Below are 25,885 nucleotides of genomic sequence, written 5' to 3' on the forward strand. Positions count from 1 at the left end.
AAAACCAGCCAAAAAGCACCTAAACCCGCCCAATCTGGCAACACTGCATGCCTTTCCGGTCAAGTGATTGTGATTGGCTTGTGGCACACCTAGCCAGCCAATGAGCTGCTTGTTTACAGATTCGCTCCCTGCTTCACAACCAGAATGGCGACCGCTTAAAAGAAATGAATGCTCTGCCAGTGGCGAGTGTGGACGTTGCGTGACTCGCAGAAGATTGTCGCAGGTCGGCGAAAAAACGACTTACTAATAGATATAAAAAAATAAAAGTAATTTAAGTAAGTTTAAAATGTAATTTAAATAAAAAGTAAAGTATTCATAAATTGAAGTTTGGAAGCGCCTCTGTTTTTGGGCTGAGGAGAAGTTTGAAAGGGTGTACCGCGATTCTGCCTTCTTGTATCGCGATATGGATCGTGGCTCTGCGTATCGCGATTTCGATACGCATATCGTTACAGCCCTACTGGCTATGGTAAGTAAGAAAGTAAGAGCATACTATACCCGCCTCTGTTCATTAACGGTATATGTGCAGATTCGGTATAGAGGTTTGAAGGACTCCTGGGCGTTTATTAAAGCTGCCAGAGCAGCTTGAAGGTCCGTTGGATCGATGTAATCAGACATGCTCTTACTTTTTTACTTACTTCCCGGGCTGGCATGTACAGTATATGACACATGCATGACGTAAACGCGTACCCGACGTGAGCAGATCCGAGCAGAGTTTCGCGTATTGGGTAGTTTAGACGGATATGCAACGGGGGCTGTTTTTAACTTATCCACTCTGGAAGGCGTTTTCAATTTTTTCCGTTTTTCAGCCTCGGAAACGCCGTCCCCGTGTAGACGAAAGGCACTTCCGATAAAATATTTAGTCGTTTTTACCCGACAGCGTCCTCGTGTAAACGGGCCCCAAGTAGTGAAAAGTAATAAGAGAAATATTAATATAATCCGCTCACTCAGGTGCAGACTAACAGTCACTGGCGGTCAGCGCTGCCAGATGGGGCATGTTCAAGTATGTGTAATAGTCTAATATTTATGTGGAATAGCTGTCACGCAGGGTTGGAGAATAAGCTTTTTTTTTTTTTTTTTAATCTGCCTGCCAAAATCTACCAGACCCTTTTTTTTTTTTTTTTTAAACCAGCCACTTTCTTGTTTTAACTGAAAGTGTCACTGTGTGTGGTAAAAATAATACAGTAAGAGCTACAATATTCAAGCATGATTCATTATTTATGATAAATAGGTTATTTTATTTCATAAGTTAAATATTTAAACTCAAGGCAAGTATTGATTCATTCTCTCTCTTTAATACGCACACAAAACTGAATTGTTGGAAGTTGCGTTTGATGAGCTGAGCAGATTTAAAAAACATTAACCATTCACAGGACTGCCTGTTGTTGGCTTTTCTCCACTTCTCATTTAAACAAAAATGTTTTTCGACCTTCGCTCCTTTGACCTGCGTCTCCCGGGAGGTTTTCTCTGCAGACCTCTGACTCCTACGATGCAACACTTTTAACACTTTGTTCGTTTGCTGCAGCGTGAGCCCAGGCTGCTTGACCCGAGCTAATTCTCTTTAACCGTCAGTCAGTAGTTATTGTTCTCTGCTCAAGTTTCCACACTGAATCCAAATCTTCTTGTTTCTGTGTTTAAAGAGGATATCATGTCCTCATTAAAGTGTCCGAGTGGAACAAACACGCTCGTGATTCCGTCTGCGCTGTGAAATGTTGCAGTTGCATTATGCCTTTGTTTATGCTACTTTATTTACCCGTCACTGTGGCTGGTAGGCTGAGCAGATTCACCCACGTTGGGTTTCCAACACCGGTGCGAATGTGTCATTTCAGAAAACATATTTATTGTATTTACAGATATGATGATTACATCTGGCGCTGCTGCTAAAGGTCCAGCTGTACGTCTGATTCATAGATTTCAGGGAGACAAAAAATCTGGGGACTACTGGAGAGCTTTGTAGAGTTGTTTAATTAACCCTAACCTTAAGTTTTATTATTATTCGTTTTCACCTGTTTTTTAGATCCACTCCTCTTAGGGCTTTTGAGATGGACACCGTTCCAACGCTGAAACGTAGGGCCCGATCTGGAATGGTGTGCTTGTTAAAATGGTTGCACTACCCCTTGTCGTTCGTTATTCCCGTTTTTCGGCAAAATTCCGTGCCATTGAAATGAATGGGAGTGATGACATCATAAGAAGCTTCCCCCACTCTAGATGTTAGAGCGGGAGCAGCAGAAAAAAAAATTAAAACTGCGATTTTACAGCCAAAATCCATGTTTTAAACCCTTGAAAAACATATAAAAGGGTGGAGAGGAGATTTCACTGCGCAAAGCGCAATCTCCCTTCAAAATGCTGTGAAAGAGTGTGACGGGCTGAGCCGCGACGCCGACAGAGCGTGCGCACAGGCCGCCATTTGCCGGCATTTTTAAATCACTGCTGTCCTGTCCTGTCGCTACATTCTTCATCTGTATAATCTTTGTCTAGTCTCAAAAAGTAAAATAATTCACACTGGCTGTTAAAAACTTCATTTATTGGTTAAAACTTTTTTGCTATTACAACTCCGGTAGCAATTCACTCACCGGCATTCAAAACGCTCTTCCGTGTCTCGTTTGGGGAAACGGATGGACTGTTCCACTGGGGGGGGGGATAAAGGGGTGTCCCGGGTTCTTTGTGGGGCAGCCCATTGTGATGGGGGTGTTTTAGGGGTAATGGCTTTTAAGTCATTTGGAGGGTTCAGTAATGGGCATGTCAGTTATTGTATGTATTTTAGAGAATGTGAGAAAACGTGGCTTCATTTGAGCAAGCACACTCCAGCAGTTCCTGCAGAGGAAATGCAGTCTAGTTGACCGGAAAGTACACAGCCGCCATCTTGTTGGTAAAAAAAAAAACACCGCTGAATACTGCTGCACTCGTGTACAGAATGGATCAATTTCAACCGACGGACTACACGGCTCATTTTTCTAATGAACAGAAAACTAGATATATGTCTAAAATAAATGACCTACGGATTAGCGACCCTTATGGCTTACCGGACGTAGTTTTCACGACCGTGTCAGTGGATATTGAACTGCCAGAGGTGGAATACCCAGACGTGTATAATTACCTCATTAACTCTCACTCGCTGTTCAGTGGTGAAGCACTGCGTGCTTATAAATCTCTGGACAGTTATCTTTACAGAAATTCAGGATTTGTCAGCGACTCAGATGTGGCATCTTGTAAACAAGAAAATAACAATCCTCATTGGACGGGTAAGTCACTTAAGTATTGAGTACTAGTACTGATACTAGATATATCAGTAGTATCTAGTATAGCACTGACCAGCTGATTATAGAATAGAATAAGGTAATTCCAGCTGTAATTCCAAATCGTCCGTCTTGTTTACCATGGATCTGGCGTTGGAGAGGTAGAGGCTTGGCAGTGGAGATTTGAGTGGCTGTTTTCTGAGCTTAGTCAACAGGCCGGCTCTGCCTGCAGCCTCGCTTTTGCTTCCTCTCCCGGCGCCGCCTCCTTCGCCTGCACCAATGTCCAGTAAGTCCATACGGTTGTAGTGGATATTGAAGTCCGGTACAGACGAACAACACGCAAAAATACACACAAAAAACATAAAAAACGTGCACAGGTAGGGTGAGCTTGTAGCCGCAGCTGTTGTAGTAGAATTGTATATAGTAGGTGTCTGTGAAGAAGGTAGAACTAGAAGTAGAAGGCGGAAATATGGCGTTTGACCGACAAGATGGCGTCCGTTACAATCTGGATCGGCTGTGATAATACCGTTTCCGAGTCCGATCCTCTCCTGCGCTGGCTGAGGCTCTCGTCTCGGAGTCCAAAACAACTACTCAGTTGTCTATTCTATACAGTTTTTTTTTTTTTTTTTTTTCCTCTCAGTCCATTCAAGTGGAGAGTGTGCTGCCCAAGCCCCTGTGAATGAGCTGTTCCTGTCTGCTTTTGGACCTGGAAATGGCTCTTACCTCACACATGGTGTCAGACTTAAGTGGATAACTTAAAAAAACCAACAAGAATCAGACTATAGAAACCAGTGTGGCTCGGTAACGTCAGTGCGATATCCGATGAGTGAATTACATCAGTACTGGCACCTGATAGCAGCAGTGGATTGGATCTGTCCCAACTCTACACCAGGTAGAACCTCAGGCCTGACACAATGTGGTGTTGGTCTCATGACCTGTGGCGATGTTACTTCCTGTTTCTCTGTGCTGACACTGGCAGGCTGTGCATGTGATACGGCAGTGAAAGTGCAGAAGAGTGTGTTTTGTTCTGGGTTGGGTTGTGTGTCAGCTTTAATCATGACTGACACTTTATAACTGTTTTTATAACCTTCAACCTTTCACTGGAACAAGCTGTTTGTCTCACACAGACTGCAGAGTGTGTGTGTGAGTGAGAGAGAGAGAGAGAGAGAGAGAGAGAGAGTGTCTGCTGCTCTCAGATTGGTGTGTTGGGGAGGTGGAACTGCTGCAGCCATCTGGCAAACATCCCTCAGTGTGTGTGAAGTCAAGTTTTTGTATAGCACTTTTAACAATGAACATTGTCACAAAGCAGCGTTACAGAATTTGAGTGACTTTAAACATGAGCTAATTTTATCCCTAATCTATCCCCAATGATGTTGCAAGGAAAAACTCCTTCAGATGACATGAGGAAGAAACCTCGAGAGGAACCAGACTCAAAAGGGAACCCACCCTCATTTCGGTAACAACAGACAACATGACTATAACATTAACAGCTTTAATATGAAGTCAGTTTCGTTGATGTTATAAACTCTTCATTGATGGAAACTTGAGTGCAAAACTGTTCATGACAACTGCAGCCCTAAAGTTAGCAAGTCAACTGTAGTCCTCAGCCATAAAAGCATTACTGTAAGAGTCCAGAGCATCCTCCAGGTGTGACTTTCAACTGTCCTCATGGGACCGGCCTCCACAGGAGCGATGCGATGAGACTCCAACCACAATGCTCGAAAAACCTCATGTCTAATCATCCGAGGCGACTAAAGTCTGTGCAAGGACGAGTACAACTTTAATGGTAATCATCTGATCGGACGACAAAAGTTAGTGCTGGCAACCTAAGCAGCACAGGCGCTAAGAGAGCAGGGAACCGGTCTAAAGTAGCTCGTCTCGTTTCACGGGAAATGCGTTAAGTTTTATTTATCAACACGACAATATATAAAAGTACAAAAACTATTTTGAGGAACTCCTCATTCAGATTTCCTTGTTTTTGGTTATAATTTGTTGAAGTATGCGTGTGTTCGAGTGTACTGGAATAGCTCGGCTCAGAGAGCTCCACGCAATGACGTAATTATACCGATTGGCTCAGGTTGACGAGGGTCAAGGACATCATGTGCCAGCAGCGCGGTTGAAGCGGGCAGGTGTCAAACTTGGAACTTTCATATCACGATTGGAGTTAATAATAAACAATATCACTGAATAATCTTCCTTCCCTCTAACCTCTGTGTGTGGGTGTGTGTGCATATAAATATTAATTACAATTTCTTTGATTTTGATGGTTTCATATATTTCACAATGAGATTTTTATTTTCTAAATATTTATCAACATACTGCCACTGTGGCACGGGAGCCTGTGATTGGTGGACAGCCGACAAAGGGTGTCTCGCATTGGTTGTAAAGCATGACATAAAAATCGTAAACACATACGGGACCCGCTGATTGGCTGTTCACATGCTGAAGCCAAGCGGAGATGTCCGGCGTCTGTTGCTGTTGTCCGAAGAAAACTACAGCTAAAAAAGCTCTACTACCGGATCACTTGGACAGTCTTAGTCAGAAAGAAGTGAAGGATAGATGTACACGGAAATGATCCGTACAGAATTCCTCGAAACGACTGGCGCGACGGTGCAAATGTGTGTGTTAGTGTTAGCTACATGTTGGAATATACCTTCTTTTCCCTGAAGAGTCCCGACACGGAAGAACAGTTTTAAAAAACTACAGAAGAAAGAAAACCTTCTTTGTGTAAAGACTTTTTCCTGACGTCAGCTTTTGGGAACAGAATGCTGCGAAAGCCAAAGCATTTACTCTCGAAGGGCTCCGACCTAAATCCTGCCCCTGCATGTCTCATCAACCCCAAGGACATGCAGTTACACAGCTATCTGCACTCCATCATTTATACACTGAGGAGTATTGTTGTTAAAACAATATCTGAACGGTGGAACGGTGACACTTTGCACAGGACTGTGTTCCTCTGATAACAGAAACAAAGCTCCAGCATTATTATTATTATTATTGGTGTTATGATTTTGTGGATTTATCATAATTATGCTGCTTCACTTATTAAAAAAAATCAACTGCATTCCGTCCTCTCCAAAATAAAATAAAGCTCTGGGCAAGTGGAACTGTTTTTCGGGCGAGTATGTTTTGGGTGCTGCTCGCCCACTGGGAAAGTAAGACTGGGAGATTTTTATTTTATTTTTTTTCTGAGGACTGGACCAGACACAGGGCACCAGGATGGATCAGGCAGGTCTGAGGAGCAGAAGAGGTTCAGCATCTTGATCTCAGGACCGACATGTAACTCAGAGGGAGAGAAAACACAGGTTGTTAGGTATGCCCAATGTCACCTGAATAAGTAGGAACAGTATACATATTGCACCGAGTACAAGCAGGGACTCCGGCAACTAACTATGACAGCATAACTAAAAGGGGAGAGCCAGAAGGTAACACAGGCATGAGGGGCCCCGGGACATAAAGCAGCAGCCACTACACCGTCAACAAACTCGAGTGAGCAAGCGAGTGGGGACTGACAGCATCCATACATCCCAGTTTACCAAAACACTCTGTCTGAGGATCCTCCAGATCTACTCCTTTACCTCATAAACACCATTAACACAAGGCTTGACTAAACAGATCTGTTTTCAGCCGAGACTTAAACGCTGAGACTGTGTCTGATTCCTGAACGCTACTTGGAAGGCTGTTCCATAACTGTGGGGCTTTGTAAGAAAAGGCTCCGCCCCCTGATGTAGCCTTCACTATATGAGGTACCAGCAGATAGCCTGCACCTTTTGATCTAAGTAGGCGTGGCGGGTCATAGAGGAGCAGAAGTTCACTCAGGTACTGTGGTGCGAGAACATTCAGTGCTTTAAAGGTCAATAGTAGTATTTTATAATCAATACAAAATGTGATTGGGAGCCAATGCAGTGTGGATAAGACAGGGGTGATGGGGTCAGATCTTCTAGTTCTAGTAAGGACTCTTGCTGCTGCATTTTGAACTAACTGGAGCTTGTTTATGCACTTATTGGAACATCCAGACAGTAAGGCATTACAATAATCCAACCTGGAGGGAACGAAAGCATGAACTAGTTTTTCTGCGTCATGTAGTGACATTAAATTTCTTATCTTAGCAATATTTCTGAGATGAAAGAAAGCTATCCGGGTGATGTTATCGATGTGAGTTTCGAATGAAAGACTGGGGTCAATAATCACTCCGAGGTCTTTTACTGCTGCACGTGAAGAAACAGAATGGCCATCCAGAGTTACTGTGGAATCAGAAAACTTACTTCTAGCTGCATGTGGTCCGAGTACAAGTACTTCAGTCTTGTCAGAGTTAAGCAGAAGGAAGTTAATAAGCATCCAGTGTCTAATGTCCTTCACACATTCCTCAATTCTATTAAGCTGGTGTCTCTCATCAGGTTTTGCAGAAACATACAACTGTGTGTCATCAGCATAACAGTGGAAACTAATAGAGTGTTTACGAATAATATCACCCAGAGGGAACATATATAAAGAAAAAAGCAGTGGACCCAAGACAGATCCTTGTGGAACACCAAACTTTACCTCAGAATGTCTAGAAATATCACCATTTACATCAACATACTGATAGCGATCAGTTAAATAAGACCTGAGCCAGGAGAGGGCCGTTCCCTTAACTCCCACAACATTTTCTAGTCTATCCAGAAGAATGGAATGATCAATGGTATCAAATGCTGCACTAAGGTCAAGCAACACAAGCAGCGAGACACAGCCCTGATCAGACGCCAACAGTAGGTCGTTTACTACTTTAACCAGTGCTGTCTCTGTGCTATGATGAGGTCTAAATCCTGACTGATACATTTCATGGATGTTATTCCTATGTAAATATGAGCATAACTGCTGTGCCACAGCTTTTTCAAGGATCTTGGAGATAAAGGGGAGGTTTGATATTGGCCGATAATTGGACAGCTGACAGGGATCAAGGTCAGGTTGTTTAATCAGGGGTTTGATAACTGCTAGTTTAAAGGATTTGGGTACATAGCCGATCATGAGAGAAGAATTTATTATTTTTAGAAGCGGTTCAATTACTCCAGGTATTATCTGTTTGAATAGATGTGTCGGTAAGGGATCTAGTACGCAAGTTGAGGCTTTTGATGTCGAGATTAATGAAAGTAATTCAGTTTCTCTAAGGGGAGTAAAACATTCTAACTGATGATCTGATACAGTTATATTGTTAACTACAGGGTCACTTACATTGTCTGACCTTAAATTAGTAGTTTGAATTTTTTGTTGGATATTCTCAATTTTGTCATTAAAAAAATTCATGAAGTCGTTGCTACTCCATACTGCAGGTGTGCATGTGTCTATAGTGGACTTATTCCTGGTTAATTTTGCTACAGTATTAAATAGGAATCTAGGATTATTTTTGTTATCTTCTATTAGGGAGGAGAGATATGTTGATCTCGCAGCACTAAGAGCTTTTCTATACTTCAGGAAGCTCTCCTTCCACGCTAATTTGAACGCTACCAATTTTGTTTGATGCCATTTACGTTCCAATTTTCGAGTGGTCTGTTTTAAAGTGCGAGTGTCATCATTATACCAGGGTGCTATTTTTTTTCGCTCTGATCATTTTCCTTTTAAGAGGAGCTACGTTATCTAAAGTATGGCGGAACGTTGACTCTAAGTATTCTACGTTTAACCCGAATGTTAGTATTAGATCGAGGGTGTGACCACCATTATGGGTCGGTCCTATGACATTCTGATTAATCCCTACTGAATCTAAAATGGACACAAACGCTGTTTTTAAAGGGTCTTCTGGGTTATCGAAGTGAATATTAAAATCTCCGACAACTAAAGCTTTGTCTAAGGAAATAACCAGATCTGAGAGAAAATCTGCAAATTCAGAAAGAAACTCAGAATATGGCCCCGGGGGCCTGTAAATAATAAGTAACGGAATTAACTGGGTAGACTTATTTTTCAAAGCTACATACATTTACAGTGGGGCAAAAAAGTATTTAGTCAGCCACCAATTGTGCAAGTTCTCCCACTTAAAAAGATGAGAGGCCTGTAATTTTCATCATAGGTACACTTCAACTATGAGAGACAGAATGGGGGGAAAGAATCCAGGAAATCACATTGTAGGATTTTTAATGAATTAATTGGTAAATTCCTCGGTAAAATAAGTATTTGGTCACCTACAAACAAGCAAGATTTCTGGCTCTCACAGACCTGTAACAACTTCTTTAAGAGGCTCCTCTGTCCTCCACTCGTTACCTGTATTAATGGCACCTGTTTGAACTCGTTATCAGTATAAAAGACACCTGTCCACAACCTCAAACAGTCACACTCCAAACTCCACTATGGCCAAGACCAAAGAGCTGTCAAAGGACACCAGAAACAAAATTGTAGACCTGCACCAGGCTGGGAAGACTGAATCTGCAATAGGTAAGCAGCTTGGTGTGAAGAAATCAACTGTGGGAGTGATTATTAGAAAATGGAAGACATACAAGACCACTGATAATCTCCCTCGATCTGGGGCTCCACGCAAGATCTCACCCCGTGGGGTCAAAATGACCACAAGAACGGTGAGCAAAAATTCCAGAACCACACGGGGGGACCTAGTGAATGACCTGCAGAGAGCTGGGACCAAAGTAACAAAGGCTACCATCAGTAACACACTACGCCGCCAGGGACTCAAATCCTGCAGTGCCAGACGTGTCCCCCTGCTTAAGCCAGTACATGTCCAGGCCCGTCTGAAGTTTGCTAGAGAGCATTTGGATGATCCAGAAGAGGATTGGGAGAATGTCATATGGTCAGATGAAACCATTTTGGTAAAAACTCAACTTGTTGTGTTTGGAGGAGAAAGAATGCTGAGTTGCATCCAAAGAACACCATACCTACTGTGAAGCATGGGGGTGGAAACATCATGCTTTGGGGCTGTTTTTCTGCAAAGGGACCAGGACGACTGATCCGTGTAAAGGAAAGAATGAATGGGGCCATGTATCGTGAGATTTTGAGTGAAAACCTCCTTCCATCAGCAAGGGCATTGAAGATGAAACGTGGCTGGGTCTTTCAGCATGACAATGATCCCAAACACACCGCCCGGGCAACGAAGGAGTGGCTTCGTAAGAAGCATTTCAAGGTCCTGGAGTGGCCTAGCCAGTCTCCAGATCTCAACTCCATAGAAAATCTTTGGAGGGAGTCGAAAGTCCGTGTTGCCCAGCGACAGCCCCAAAACATCACTGCTCTAGAGGAGATCTGCATGGAGGAATGGGCCAAAATACCAGCAACAGTGCGTGAAAACCTTGTGAAGACTTACAGAAAACATTTGACCTCTGTCATTGCCAACAAAGGGTATATAACAAAGTATTGAGATGAACTTTTGTTATTGACCAAATACTTATTTTCCACCATAATTTGCAAATAAATTCATTAAAAATCCTACAATGTGATTTCCTGGATTCTTTCCCCCCATTCTGTCTCTCATAGTTGAAGTGTACCTATGATGAAAATTACAGGCCTCTCTCATCTTTTTAAGTGGGAGAACTTGCGCAATTGGTGACTGACTAAATACTTTTTTGCCCCACTGTATGAGTATGAAGAACTTCAAATGTATTAAATTTATAACCAGGTTTGTGTGTTACACCTAGATAATCGTTATAAATAACCGCGACGCCTCCTCCTCTGCCAGTTAGACGAGGCTGGTGTATATAACTGTATCCAGGAGGACTCGCTTCATTTAATGCTATATATTCATTTGGCTTAATCCATGCTTCAGTTAAACACAGTACATTAAACTCCTGATCAGTAACGAGTTCATTAACCATTAGTGCTTTAGATGTAAGAGATCTAATATTTAATAGCCCCACCTTTAGATCAAAGGTGCTGGCAGCGGCTGTACAGTCAGTATGATCTAATTTTATGTTGATTAGGTTACTGGAACAAACTCTCTGAATATTTCTACCTTTTTGTTGAGTTTGGGGAACAGACAGCCTAACAGCGTTCGATATGTTCATTGAGGATTTGGGTACATGGCCAATTCTAAGAGAATTATTTTTAGCGGAGCTCCTGCATGAGCCTTGAGCAGAGCCCCATAGGCATAGTGTGGATACATAAAGAAACCCATCGAGTTGTTTTCTGGTGGTTTCAGTTCTGTGTGTGCGTGCCACCACAGGCAACCCAATCATGGCAGGAAAATCTCCGTGCACAACGCGCGCATGCCGTGCCTGAATTTTTATTTTTAATTTTTTTGGCGATTCTCGATAAAAATCCAACTCGTTCTTCTTCATTCTACTTTTTGGATAAAAGTCGATAAAGTGTATACTTATTTTTCTGTTTTTTTAAATCATAAATTGTACATGTTGGGAAAAAAAAGGGTGACAACGAAAAAGACCAATCGAAGAATTGCAAGAAGTTGACAGAAGAGAAAATGAGAGGAGGAAAGGCGATGGGAGACGGTCAAGTCCAGCTTAGAGGAAGATGGAGAGAACAAGAGAGGGAAAGGAGGATAAACTCGAGTTTATCAGAGGAAAAAATGAGAATGCAAGGGAGAAAAAGAGAGAAAGAAGGAACATCTCAGAAGAGACAAAGACGAAGGAATATGTCAGAGAGAGAAAGAGAGCGAGAAAGGAGAAACCAATGTGACGTGGCGAGTGCAACAACCTGTTGTCTACTCAAGCGAACAGCTGCTAATAGTTTTGCACAGGAAGACTATGGACCACAAAAAAGGAGAAAAGAAACCCGCATGACAACAGGTGAACAACTGCAAAGAGAAACACTTTCTTCAGCATCAGGTAAGAATAATAACGGTAAAGAAATAAAACAAAAGAGGCTGGCTATGATGTAAGAAAATTCTACAACCCAGAAACAGATGGAAGCTCCGCTTTTAGGCAGCGCCTCAATCTATATATTGCCTGCCTATGGTCCCCGTCATCTCAGCCGATGGGGAACTCTTGCATGACATCTGTCACGGTGCCTTTCTCGTCGCAGGGTTTGTTATGCCTCAGACAGGACGTGGCCTTTCTTAGTCTGAGCACGCCAGGCATCTCAGTCGGCAGTATGTTGGTACCAGGAGGCTGGATCGAAACCGAATGTCTTTAGGTCTTGCTTGACAGTCCTTCCAGCATTTTTTGGGTCTGCCTCTCTTTCCTTCAGCAAGTTCCCCGAACAACATCTGTTTTGGTTTGCGGGTGTCCTCCATTTGACACGCATGCCTGAGCCACCTTAGTCTGTTGTTGCTAACCATTGTTTCAATGGTAGTGGTCTGGGCACGCTGTAGTACTTCTGTGCTGGTCTTCTTGTGCCACCATTTTGATGTAGGGCGCGCTGGTGGAAGGCTTCTAGGCTGCAGATCTGGTAAGCAAGAGTGGGCCATGTCTCCCTGCCATAGAGTAGAGATGGAAGCACAGTGAACTTGTATACAGCGAGTTTGGTTAATATTGAGAGACCTTGGCAGTTCCACATGTATTGTCTATATATTAGAAGAGGCTCAATGACTACTGGTATTATCTGTTTGAAGAGTCATGTAGGCAGCGTGGTGGTGTAGTGGTTAGCACTGTTGCCTCACAGCAAGAAGGTCCTGGTGAGGGCCTTTCTGTGCGGAGTTTGCGTGTTCTCCCCGTGTCCGCGTGGGTTTCCTCCGGGTGCTCCGGTTTCCTCCACAGTCCAAAGACATGCAGGTTAGGTTAACTGGTGACTCTAAATTGACCGTAGGTGTGAATGGTTGTGTGTCGCCCTGTGATAACCTGGGGACTTGTCCAGGTGTACCCCGCCTCTCACCCAGAGTCAGCTGGGATAGGATCCAGCTTGCCTGCGACCCTGTAGAACAGGATAAAGCGGCTAGAGATAATGGATGGAGGGAAGAGTCGTGTAGGTCAGGGATCCAGTACTCAAGTTAATGATCTCGATGTGAAATTTCAGTGACGTTAGTTTGGTCTCTCTAAGGGGAGTAAAACATTCTAATCGCTGATCTGATAGTTATAATCCTAACTACAGGGTCGCTTATCAAATTGTCTGGCTTAAAATTAACATTCTGAATTTTTGCCTGATTTTGTCACTGAAAAAATTCCTGAAGTCTTCGCAGCATATTGCCCCAGGTTGAAGGTGTGTAGGTTTCCGCACTGGTCCTATTCCTAGTTAATTTTGCTATGGTATTAAATAGGAGTCTAGGATTATTTTTGCTCTCCTCTATCCAGGCATGAAAACGGGTCCGGGGTGAAAAAGGTGAGAAGGGTGCACGAGTGGTGACGTGGCCTCTGGTGTTTTATTTTGTTTGGGGGGTCCTCCCCCAGAATAAATATTATAGCCTCCTTACTAAGTATACTGTATTGACATTTGCACAAGGACATACAGTACAAATTCAAATACATGTAGTTATAGTGAAATTATGCCCTGGAGGGGGCGTCATGGCTCAGGTGGATAAGGCGCCATACCATAAATCCGGGGACCCGGGTTCGATCCCTCCCCGTCTCTCACTCCTGCTCATTTCCTGTCTCTACACTGTCCTATCCAACAATAAAGGTGGAAAAAAAAAAGCCCCCCCAAAAACATTATGCCCTGGAAAAAAAAATGCGAATAATAGAATGAAGAAAGTGGAGAACACACAAGGAATAGTGATCTTTTTTTCCTTTTATTTGCCTGGACCACCAGTGTCTCCATGGCCTGCTTTCGCGGAGTTGCCGCATGTTTCAGCCTTGCCCGCTTCTCTCCTTCAGCAGTCGGTTTCTTGGCCTGCTGAGTACTGCAAGTTGCTTGAGAGCCATACTTGCTCTGCTGCTGCTGCTTTTCCTCCTTGTTCACCCTCTGCTGGTGTTTGTATGTGGCTGCTGCAGAGTTAATGTTCTTGCACAATGTTCTGTCCACTTCCCCAAACGTCACGTCCTCCCTTCTAAAGAGCTGCATAGCTGTCTTCCCCCTGGACATCAGCGTGTACTTGACTGTCTGTATTGCATTAAATGTTTCCACATTCATGTTGCCACTCCTTTGATCAATTACATCATTCATCAGACTAAATGAGGACTCGACTCTAGGTCCATGAAACATGGAGAGGCAACACTTAACCAGTGCACCCAGGGAGGGGTACTTGTCTGGTTTGTCGAAGACATGACCCCACTACTCCACGATGCTCTCTCCCTCCTTGAATCTGGGGATGGTCAGGTCAACACTGAACCGCACAAGTTCCCTCTGGATATCCTGGTCTGCTGGCAAGAGGTGCCCCAGCATACCACTCAGCCTGCCAAGATATGGAAGTACCTGCAGCTTTCAGTTCTTTTTAAATCAAGGCTGAATACTTTCTTCTTTGCTGCTGTCTTTTATTAAATCAAATTTGAGACTTTTAATTTGATTTCCTTCAGCACGGACAGCACTACAAAATGGCGCCTCCACTATACAGTGCCCTATATAGTGAGTAGCGAGCAATTTCGGACACAGGGATTGTCAAAAGACGCGCGCGCCCTCTTTCGAACGCTGACGTAATCAAGCCGGAAGTTTTGTTTGTTTTGATTGCGATCAGGAAAGTTTGGGGAAAAAAGTAGGAAATTCAGTCCGATGACTCAATCCAGCTTCTGGTGGTCTGGTCTGCACTCTGACTGATGTGTGCATGCTCTGGCCAGCAGGAGAAGAGGTGTGAAATGATGCTGCTTGCCCTTCGCAGCGAGAAGTACTCATCGCTATGGCGTCAATATCAAAGCAGGAGGAGGAGGCGCAAACCGGCACGAACTGTCTATGGGTGCGAAGCGACCTCCTTGCCCGAATTTCGCCGAAAGGTGAGGGATTTTCATGCATGTCTATCAGGGTGAAGAGAGACACTGATCTACAGTAGCAGCACCGAGAGCTTGTCTGTTCTTCAGGAGACCCTCCTTCCATGCGAATTGGAACACTACCAATTTTGTTTGATGCCATTTTCATCCTAATTTTCGAGTGGTCTGTTTTATGCCAGGGTGGTATTTTTATTTTTTCTCTCTAATCGTATTGTAAGCTAAAATATGACTGTTGCTATAGTTATGCCTCCGAGACCTCTGAAGGTGCACTGTGGTATCTGGCACCAAGATGTTGGCAGCAGATACTTTTAAGTTGAGTAAGTTGTGGGTAGGACCTCCATGGATCGGACTCGTTTGTCAGCACATCCCACAGATGCTGATCAGATTGAGGTGTGAGAAATTCGGAGATCGAGTCAACACCTTGCTCAAACCGTTCCTGAACAGTTTCTGCAGTGTGTGAGGGATCGTTATCCTGCTGAATGAGACCACTGCCATTAGTGTTGGGGTTCATCCAGTCGGAAACGGTCAACTTACTTCTCGGGACCCCCGCCCTCGTGCCACCCAGAGCTCTGGGGGGGTTAGTTGCAAAGAAAGACAGGAACCCCAATGTAGTTCACATCTTTATTCGCAAGTTCCCCCAATTGGACAAGAATACAGAGGGTTATTATATACAAGTGTTATCTGTGTGTAAATGACATCACTGTTTGATATCTGTGTGTGTGTGCATGAATGTGTGTGTCTATGGGAGGGTGTGAGTGAGTGACATCATTTTGATGTGTGTCTGTGTGTGAGCAAGTCACATCTTAATTACATCACTGTTCTAATGGAATGTTCAGATGTACGTGTGTGTGTTTGACTTGCGTGCCAGTGAGCAGCTTGATCTTGGGGCAGGTCAAATAATCTCCATCAGTGTGTGTAAATCATAACATCATGACATATTTCTGATGACATGATAGCAAAGTACAAACAGATTTTAAAGGTCATTGCCTACGTACACCCCTTCAGGTCAGATATAACATAGGGCAATATGTACTTAAGATGGTGATGGAATTTTTAAACACAGATAATATGTCTAGTCTACGAAGTCAGAAATTAATGCCAACAAAGTTTAAAAGATCTAAAAGCTAAAGGATGAAAAGCTCATAAATTCTTAACACATGAATGTGTGTCTTGTGCTAAGTCAGCAAATTACATCTTGATTTCATCAATATGGAGTAAGACAATCATAAGCAAAATAACAAATAAGAATATGTCTTTAGCAATCCTAAATTATATTCTGTAATTATAAAACTTCCAGTTCTGATGCTCATGTGGTCACTAAGTGCTTTCAGTGGTGGACGGGGGTCAGTGTGGGCTCTCTGAGCGCTCTGCAGTTACACAGCCCTGTACACACAAGCTGCGATGCACTGTGATCGGACACCTTTCTATCATCTTGTGTGCGCACACACACACACACACACACACATATGCATTGGCTTTGTTGCTGAAATGGTGTGTGTGTGTGTGTGTGTGTGTAGATGAATCATGTCAAGGAGCGTTTTGGCAAAGATGTGAATAAGGAGGTGTTACTGATGTGTCTTGGCATCACGTCTGGTGTGGGACGTCTCTTCTTTGGCCGAGTGGCTGACTACGTCCCTGGCGTGTACAAAGTCTTCCTGCAGGTAAAAAAACACACACACACACACACACACACACACACACAAGCCCTACTTTCCCTGGTTTAATTTTTTTAAACACGTTTTCCACATGGAGTCTTTCCAAAGTATGACATTCCTAATGAACTCCTCTTTACACAGTGACTGACTGGGGCACAAGGAGGAAGGGGTTTAGGGTGGATGTGTGTGTGCCAGTTTACAGGAACAGCCGTTACACACTGTGTGCACTATTATTAGGCGAGTGAGGACTCTGACCCTCCCATTATTTCTGTGCATGTTTTCCAACCTCAAGCTCTTGAATGTTAATTGGATTTAAGCATTCTCAGGTGGGGTTAATTTGTGTAATGACGGAGGGTGTGGCCTAAAGTCATTAACACCCCTGTACAATGCTCGAAAAACCTCATGTCTAATCGTCCGAGGCGACTAAAGTCTGTGCAAGGACGAGTACACCTTTAATGGTGATCATCTGATCGGACGACAAAAGTTAGTGCTGGCAACCTGAGCAGCACAGGCGCTAAGAGAGCAGGGAACCGGTCTAAAGTAGCTCGTCTCGTTTCACGGGAAATGCGTTAAGTTTTATTCATCAACACGACAATATATAAAAGTGCAAAAACTATTTTGAGGAACTCCTCATTCAGATTTCCTTGTTTTTGGTTATAATTTGTTGAAGTATGCGTGTGTTCGAGTGTACTGGAATAGCTCGGCTCAGAGAGCTCCACGCAATGACGTAATTATACCGATTGGCTCAGGTTGACGAGGGTCAAGGACATCGTGTGCCAGCAGCGCGGTTGAAGCGGGCAGGTGTCAAACTTGGAACTTTCATATCACGATTGGAGTTAATAATAAACAATATCACTGAATAATCTTCCTTCCCTCTAACCTCTGTGTGTGGGTGTGTGCGCGTGCATATAAATATTAATTACAATTTCTTTGTTTTTGATGGTTTCATATATTTCACAATGAGATCATTTTTATTTTCTAAATATTTATCAACATACTGCCACTGTGGCACGGGAGCCTGTGATTGATGGACAGCTGACAAAGGGTGTCTCGCATTGGTTGTAAAGCATGACATAAAAATCGTAAACACATATGGGACCCGCTGATTGGCTGTTCACATGCTGAAGCCAAGCGGAGATGTCCGGCGTCTGTTGCTGTTGTACGAAGAAAACTACAGCTAAAAAAGCTCTACTACCGGATCACTTGGACAGTCTTAGTCAGAAAGAAGTGAAGGATAGATGTACACGGAAATGATCCGTACAAAATTCCTCGAAACGACTGGCACTGGGAAAGTAAGACTGGGAGATTTTTTTTCGAGGACTGCTATATTAAAGTGTGCATAAAAAAGCGATTTAACAGACACTGAAAAGACAGAAAATTGTAAAATGCCTATCAGAGGGATGCAGCGCTATTGAAACGTGACCGCAGAGCAGTCAAACGTTTTGTTGCAAATAGTCAACAGGGTCGCAAGAACGTGTGGAGAAGAAACGACGCAAAGGATTAAACACGAAGCTACCAGGAACCTGTTATCCTCCAGTGCCACCATATTCCAGAACTGCAACCCACCTGGAGTGTCCAGAAGGACAAGGTGCTCAGAGACATGGCCAAGGTGAAGCATGAACACCACTAAACAAGACTCACCAGTTGAAATGCCAAGATCGGGGCAGGAAATCTCTGCATTCTTGATGGACCAGATGGATGGGCCCGCGGCTGGATCACTAACCAGCACACGGCACCACTTCAACTCAGACGCCAGTAACGTGGAGGAGGGGTACTGGTATGGGCTGCTGTTATTAAGGATGAGCTAGTTGGAGCATTTCGGGTAGAAGATGGACTTAAAATCAACTCCCAAACCTCCTGCCAGTTTCTAGAAGATACATTCTTCAAGCAGTGGTACAGGAAGAAGTCTGCATCATTTCAAGAAGGCCATGATTTTTATGCAGGACGACGCACCATCACATGCATCCAAGTACTCCACTGCTTGGCAAGCCAGCAAAGGCCTTAAAGATCATAGAGTAATGACACGACCCCCTGACTTAACCCCTGCTGAGAACCTGTGGGTCCTTCTTAAACAGGAGGTTTACAGTGAGGGAAGACGACACGCTGCTCTGAACAGCATTCAGGAGGCCGCGGTTGCTGCTGCACAAAAAGTTGATTGTCAACAAATTAAACTGCTAACAGACTCCGTGGACGGAAGGCTCATGGCAGGTATTGAAAAGAAGGGTGGTCACTGAATATTTCTGAAATGCCAAAAGTGTTTATTTGTTAATTCTGAGTTATATGTTACTCTAAAAATCTAAATAAACAAGTGAGATGGGAACATTTTAGCTTTTCATTTAGTTGCCTAATAATTGTGCACACAGTCGGCCATCGAAGAGTAAGAGGAATGATGATGATGAACATGACCCCTGTGCTCCTGTAGGTGATGTCGTTCATGGTGATCGGCGTGATGTCGATGTTGATCCCGGTGTGTAATGTGTTCGGTGGTCTGGTTGCTGTGTGTTTACTGATGGGGCTGTTTGACGGATGTTTTATCTGCATCATGGCTCCCATCGCCTTCGAACTGGTCGGCCCCGACAATGTGTCTCAGGCCATCGGCTTCCTGCTGGGCATGATGTCTGTGCCCATGACTGTGGGTCCCCCTGTTGCAGGTACACACACACACACACACACACACACACACACACACACACACAGTGTTCCTGGTATTCAGAAGCCCTGTTCACACGGCACATATTTGCATCGATGCTGCACCGATGTATTTTGTTGCGATATATCTTACACCGGTGTAAATTTTGTGGAGCGTTCACACGTCACAACCCTGCTTACTAGAGAGAAGCGTGTCAGCACCGGTGCAGCCCCACTTGCGGTCACACGGCAGTTTCTGCGACCGTGCAATAGTAGCAAAAACTTTATTGCTATCATTTCCTTTGATAGTAATAAAGTTTTGATATCATTTCCTTTTATTATTATCATTTCCTATCGTTATTACTATCATTTCCGATAGTAATAATGCGGAAATGAAATATGCGCATGCGTGAAAATGTACTTCCTTTTCCCGGTTGTCATGGCATCATCAAGCGCCGGGTAAACAACGTGGATGAAGACACCAGTGTTGCCAGATATTGCTGACTTTTTCCAGCCCAAAATATGTTCAAATCCACCAAAATGCACTTAAAACTGACAATCTGGCAACACTGGAAGACACGCAGTTCTGTTGTTGTTGATATTCGCCATTTTGGAAGCGCAAAATACCAGGATGCAAATTATGCAATGCCCGTATGTAATCAACTCTCCTCACGCGTAGCGAGTCTACCCCTGTAGCGTTCAGACGGCCCATTTTATATCGGTGCTGCCCCGCAAACTAGCATTTACTCCGGAGTAAATTTCTTAAACCACCTCCCGAGCAGGGTTAGATTTGCACCGGTTTAAGCAGCTTTCAGGGGCTACACCGGTATAACTTTGTACCGTGTGAACGCTCTACCGGGGCAGCCCCGGTGCTACACCGGAGTAAAAGTTGCCGTGTGAACACCCCTACTGTCGGCTTGTGCAGCAGCTTCAGTGTGTTTTCTGAGCTCCACATTGAGATTATTAAAATCACCTGAAGTATTTTAGTTTTTAACAAGCATCCAGACCAACACCTGTAAAAACAAGTGTGTTTGCTGTTAAATGCAATACCATGGAACATAAAAGCGAGAGACGATTTAAAAATGAAAATATGATGGTATATGAATGGGAAGATGGTGATTGTTGAACTAAATCTAACAGCAGTCTCGTATATTACCAGTGTATCACTGCATGAACAGAGCGAGCTGTAATTTCTCACATTAATCTCTGGGTTAATTTAACAAAACACCGTCCCACTTTCATTATTCAGCAACACAGAGAACAGCACCTGATCCAGCACAGTTATTTTAGAGTGTAATTTATCTCTCTGTGTGGGTCAGGATACCTCAGAGATCGCCTGGGCAGTTATGACCTGGCGTTCTACCTGGCGGGGATTCCTCCTCTGATTGGTGGAGCCATGTTGTGTCTGATCCCCTGGGTGGAGCAGAGGAAGAAGAGGAATAAAACTGACGACAGTACGGCACAGAGCATGCTCACACGCCCTCTCTCTCACAGTGACCTGGAGAAGAACGACAAGCTCAGTGCTGAGGCCTGAGTCTCTCTCTCACACACACACACAGATGTGGCACTTCTGTACACAGCGGTTTATTTGTTTAACTCTTAGTGAGGACCGAATGTCCCCACAGAGACGGGAGGATCTGACAGTTCAACTTATTTTCATGAGGAAATCTTTTTAAGCAAAAATTGCAGCTTTTATTTAAAAACTGAAAGATTTCATTTTAAGGTTAGGTTTGGATTTAAGGCATTAATTAGCTGCATTAATAACTCCATCAGTGGAAGATCCTCACAAAGATAGGAAGGCGTGTGTGCTCTGTTTTATTCAGAACTTTTACAATATAATAAATATATTTAATGAAACTATACGATTAAACGAATCATGGACCTTGAACTATAAATCAGTTAAAATAGATTGTTTAAATAAAATTAATGGGATCCGTTTTTTTTTTTTTTTTTTTTTTTTTTTTAAAATCTATGCAAAAAGTTTTACTCAACTTTATATGTGCGTATTAGGAGATAGGAATATTTATGTTGGATTTAATTAAAAAAGGTTATTTTAAACATCGGATCCAAAGAAAATGCTAATCACAGAACCCGATTCCTAAGCTGTGTAATATATAAAAGTCGCACTGTCTTATTTTAAAACTGGATTAAAGGCAGTGGCGAATCGTTAAAGGGATTTAAACACAATTTAGCTTTAGCTCTTCGGTTGCTTTTATTTTTCTTGAGGACTGAACTCGGTCATGGGAAAAGTCATTTCTCTATGCAATATGGCTACAGATATCACTGTTTTTACACTACATGCTGCTGGTAACATTCAGGGACTGAATTAGGTGTGAACTCTAAAACTGAAGGAAAAGTAGCACAGCTCGCTTTATCAAGTGCCTCGTTCAGCTTTTTTGCTAAAAAACTGTATTGTAGATGATGAGTCTTCACTGCACAGATTAATGCATCGTTTTCCATTAAATGGTTATGAAGCGCGCCGTGTCGCTGTGGGTAACGCCGGGCACGTGTACGTGAGGAGGCTGCCTGAGCAGGGGACATTTCTGGACAGAGACAGAACAGAAAAAACAAACGTTGGGATCAGAACCAACCGAGCTCCCTTATTAGGCTGCCTACTCTAACAGGCGTGGACAGATTTGTTGGTACCGTTCCATCGAAAAAGAACCAAGAACCCACGACTCTCTGTGAAATAAGTAGGAACTGACAACGGCATGCAGCATTGTTTATTTCATGTTTAATACAAATCAGACTGCTTTTGATTTTTGGTTTAACTGAATATTTTGCATCACAAAATGGCAAAATATTTAAAGAACCTTACAGACAAGCAGGTTAAAGGCAAAGACTAGATCATCTCCAAGCAGCTCGATGTTCCTGAGACTGCAGCTCCAAATATTATCCCACTCTTCCTGAGCAAACTGCTCGGAAGGGTTCCTCAGATCAGGGCTCATAGAAGGCCACTTCAGAGTAGTCCAGTGTTTTTTGCTCTTCACTGTTCTTGAGTGCTGTTTGCTGTGTGTTTGGGTCTTTATCCTGTTGGAGGACCCATGACCAGCGACTGAGACTGCGCAATCTGATACTGGGTAGGACGTTTCGCTCCAGGATTCCTCGATAGTCTTGAGATTTCATCGAGTCCTGTAGAGATTCAAGGCATGCCGTGCCCCAAATCATAACCAAGCCCCCTCTGGGTTTCACACCACAGCTTTCTTTGAAAGCTTCACTTGTTCTTCTGTGGACAGAGAGAGAGCTGACGTGACTTGCCAATCAGCTTGAGTTTCCACAGGACATGTTCCCAGGAGCACTGTGGCTCATCAATATACATTATTGTCTTTTAAAGTTGTTCTTCCAACAATGGAGTCCTTCTGGATCTTCTTCCATTGAGCCCGCTGTCGCTCAGAAAGTAACAGATGGTGCAATCGGACATTGATGTCCCTTGACCTTGGAGCTCAACTTTTATCTCTTTGGAAGTTGTCCTTGGCTGTTTGTAGGGCTGAACGATTTTAAGATTTTAACGATTTTAATGTTTATTAACGTTGAGTGCCTGAGGAACAAGTTATAATAACTTAAAATAAAAAGAGAGCCATCTTTCTTAAGTAAACTTTTTTTTGCTTCTTTTACTTTTCCCATCTACAACATAGACATAAAAAAAGGTTGATCAATGGCTCAGCAGCATCAAAATATTGCACTTTTGTAAAAGAAAGCATTATAAATTATAACAAACAACAAAGTAGAGCAAAAAAGTCTGACCTTAAAAGTAGTGCAAGAATGGCTCAAGGGAGCTAGCTTATGAACATTAACGACATCAGCAGCAGTTACAGAAACTCAACCCCTGTACTCAGAAGCCTGTGATTCTTTTTCACACAGTGGCAAGAGGAAATGAAATGTAATGGTAGTAAAAATAAAACATAATAAAAAAAAAAACCGTACAAATGACCCTAAATAAACACCAGGAGTATTGGGAGACTTCATGAAAGGGTTAATTTTTCTAGTCTTCTCACAACCCGTCTTAAAATGCAGATGATCCACGAGTTACACATTTTGTATATTGAAAACCTGTGTTCTTGAAGCATTTTGCAATAAACTTGTGTGAAATATTAATGCAAAAATATTGAATATAAAGCTGCTAATGGCGATAGACAGGCAGCCTTTCTATGGCGTTTGTACTGTATTGTTAAAGTAGCCTTGTGCTAACAGTTTGACAGCAAACTTGTCAGCGTTTCGTTTTTTTTCCCCTCCCAAACTGTTTTTCAGTGTTCCGAAACACTGCAGGGATCAAATCCCCTGACTCCGCTTCAGCCATGTCTGAAATTGAACGACCAGCTACACTGATTGGAGTGGATAACACGTGACCTGTCCACGCGCAGCATGCAGCTTCTTGATTGGTAGCTGACAGTGTTTTTACACCATGCTGGGGCAATACGCAGAGCATAGATATGTGAAATTATTGACGAAACAAAACACGGGTTAGTTTAGGAGCACTGAGAAAAACCACGGCTTTGACGATCCCAAAATCGTCTTGTCTGAGATCGCGATTTTCGGTCGAAAACGATAGATCGTTCAGCCCTAGCTGTTTGTCTCCCATTGGGACGATCCTTCTGTTCAATCAGGAGTCGATTTTCCTCTTACATGGCCACGTCCAGGAAGGTTGGCTCCAGTCCCATGGACTCTTTACTAATATTTGGAGCTGTAGTCTCAGGAACATCGAGCTGCTTGGAGATGGCCTTTAACCTGCTCGTCTGTAAGCTTCTTTCTGATCTCCTCAAACATCTCTCCTTCACTTTCTCTGGTCCATGTTCAACATGGTGCACACGACGACCCCAACTGATTAAAAGCTTGAAAACACCTGTGATACTCATGAAGGTTAAACAGCGAGTTTGAAATGTCACTATAATCCAATTCTTTCTAATCTTCTCTCGGGGAGAAAACTGCTTTTAATTTCATTACTGTTCAGGAGGAGTGAAGCATCGTTTCAGCAAGCTGTAAGGGTGCCAACACATTTATCCATGTGTGTTTATCTTGCGCACACGCGTTTATTTATCTGTATCACACGTAATTAATGACTGAATCTGTAGGTTTATAAATATAATCTACCTCAATGTTCCATCACAGACTTGCAGATGTAAGGGGTATTTCATTCATTTCAAAATCTTTTTTTTTTTAGCAGCAAGTGGAAAAAATACTTTTGGCATTCTGAATCGCCAAACATTACTGTAATTATCATTTATTATTATTAAATCAGTGTTAGTGCCTTAACCTGGTCGTGTGAGTCTTAAATCAGCCCATGTTATTTTCATAAATCATTATTATAGAATAAACACAGGGGAAAAAAAGGAAGTGCACAGAACTCTATAATCATAGATCATTTAAAATATTTCACAGGAATATTATAAACATTTCACTGTAAAATAACAGCTACTATATTTCAGAATATTGTATTTTTTCATGTTCAGTGTCTTGGCTTTTTTTTGTGTGTGTGGAAATGAATTGAAGCTTTGATTTCATCAGGACAGATGTTTAAAGGTCCGTGCACAGCTGTGCTGAAACTCCGTTTATCACCAATGACATTACTGTGTTATTTTAAATTAAAATGTGATCTTATTGTGACCTTGCGTTGGTGTAGCTGTGCAGTGTTTTAGTCCTCTCACTCTTCACGTCCTTACGCTGAGAGTTTCTCTCTCCCTAAACACGCTGCCTCCTTCAGGTCCCTCCTCCTGAACAGGCCATCGTTTAAAGTCACCATAACAGTCTCGTTTTTGAACTGATTATTAGCATCTGCCTGTTCAGTATTTATCGATTTACAGAGAGATCATTTGTTTTTGTGTTTTTATTAAATGTGTGTATGTTGTGTACACACACCACTTTTAATACAGTTTATCAATATTTGTTGTTTTGGACTAAATAAACACTTAAAATCACACTCGGGTATCGGCATGAAGGAAATCCTCACTATTACTGTGGAAAATAATGAGCTTTATTTGTCGCCGAACCAAATGTTTTTATTTTACTGCACCAAAAAAATGACATTGAAGCTAAAAACCAAAATCGGTGTCCTTAGCTCCTCTCCGAATGCTGGAGTTCCTGACTGGTTTGTGTTCGTATGAAATACTCGGACGTGTTAATATTCTGATGCTGATGGTGTTTATTGTTGGAGTTTTCACACCGTGTTGTTCTGAATCTGTGTCAAGACCAAAACTTTAACGAAGAAAGGCCAAAGAAAATGCTTCCTCAACTGGAATTCTGACTCTGCCCGATGGGGTTATACAGTACTAACATGGCTGATCTCGCGGCGATCGGTGAAATAAAAGTCGGTGTCTGTGCTGTTAGATCAGATCAGAGTCGTATTTGCTTTGGATCAGTTGATCTACAGATTCAGTAGCTGGTTAAATCTGTAATGCTGACTGAGAGACCGATTGCAGACGTGTGAAGGTTAATACATCCTCAATGTTAGTGTTACGACCTCAGACACTGTCTGCACTTACACTTTGCTTTTTTTCTGGAAATTTGTTCGATTTAATTCCAATTATTTGCTGTAAAACAAGATCTTGGTGACTGCATTATATTTTAAAAATGACCCAATCTGGCAACCCAGTCATTAACCTTTATTAATGGTTGTTGCAGTTCCCATTTTGACCACTAGGTGTAATAATAATAATAATAA

At 42.8% G+C, this 25,885-nt stretch overlaps 1 protein-coding gene across 1 annotated transcript in view; it reads left to right on the top strand.

The window, feature by feature from the left end:
* Positions 1-23,148, top strand: part of slc16a10 (solute carrier family 16 member 10) — a 55,874-nt gene extending 32,726 nt beyond the window's left edge. The window contains exons 5-7 of the mRNA XM_060913523.1: positions 16,465-16,608; positions 19,025-19,253; positions 20,550-23,148. Coding sequence (XP_060769506.1) covers positions 16,465-16,608; positions 19,025-19,253; positions 20,550-20,764 — 588 coding nt within the window. The 3' untranslated portion in view covers positions 20,765-23,148. The remainder of the gene's footprint in view (positions 1-16,464; positions 16,609-19,024; positions 19,254-20,549) is intronic.
* The last annotated feature ends 2,737 nt before the right edge of the window (positions 23,149-25,885 follow it).

Source organism: Neoarius graeffei, chromosome 2, assembly GCF_027579695.1.
Source record: "Neoarius graeffei isolate fNeoGra1 chromosome 2, fNeoGra1.pri, whole genome shotgun sequence".
NCBI classification, from domain to species: domain Eukaryota; kingdom Metazoa; phylum Chordata; class Actinopteri; order Siluriformes; family Ariidae; genus Neoarius; species Neoarius graeffei.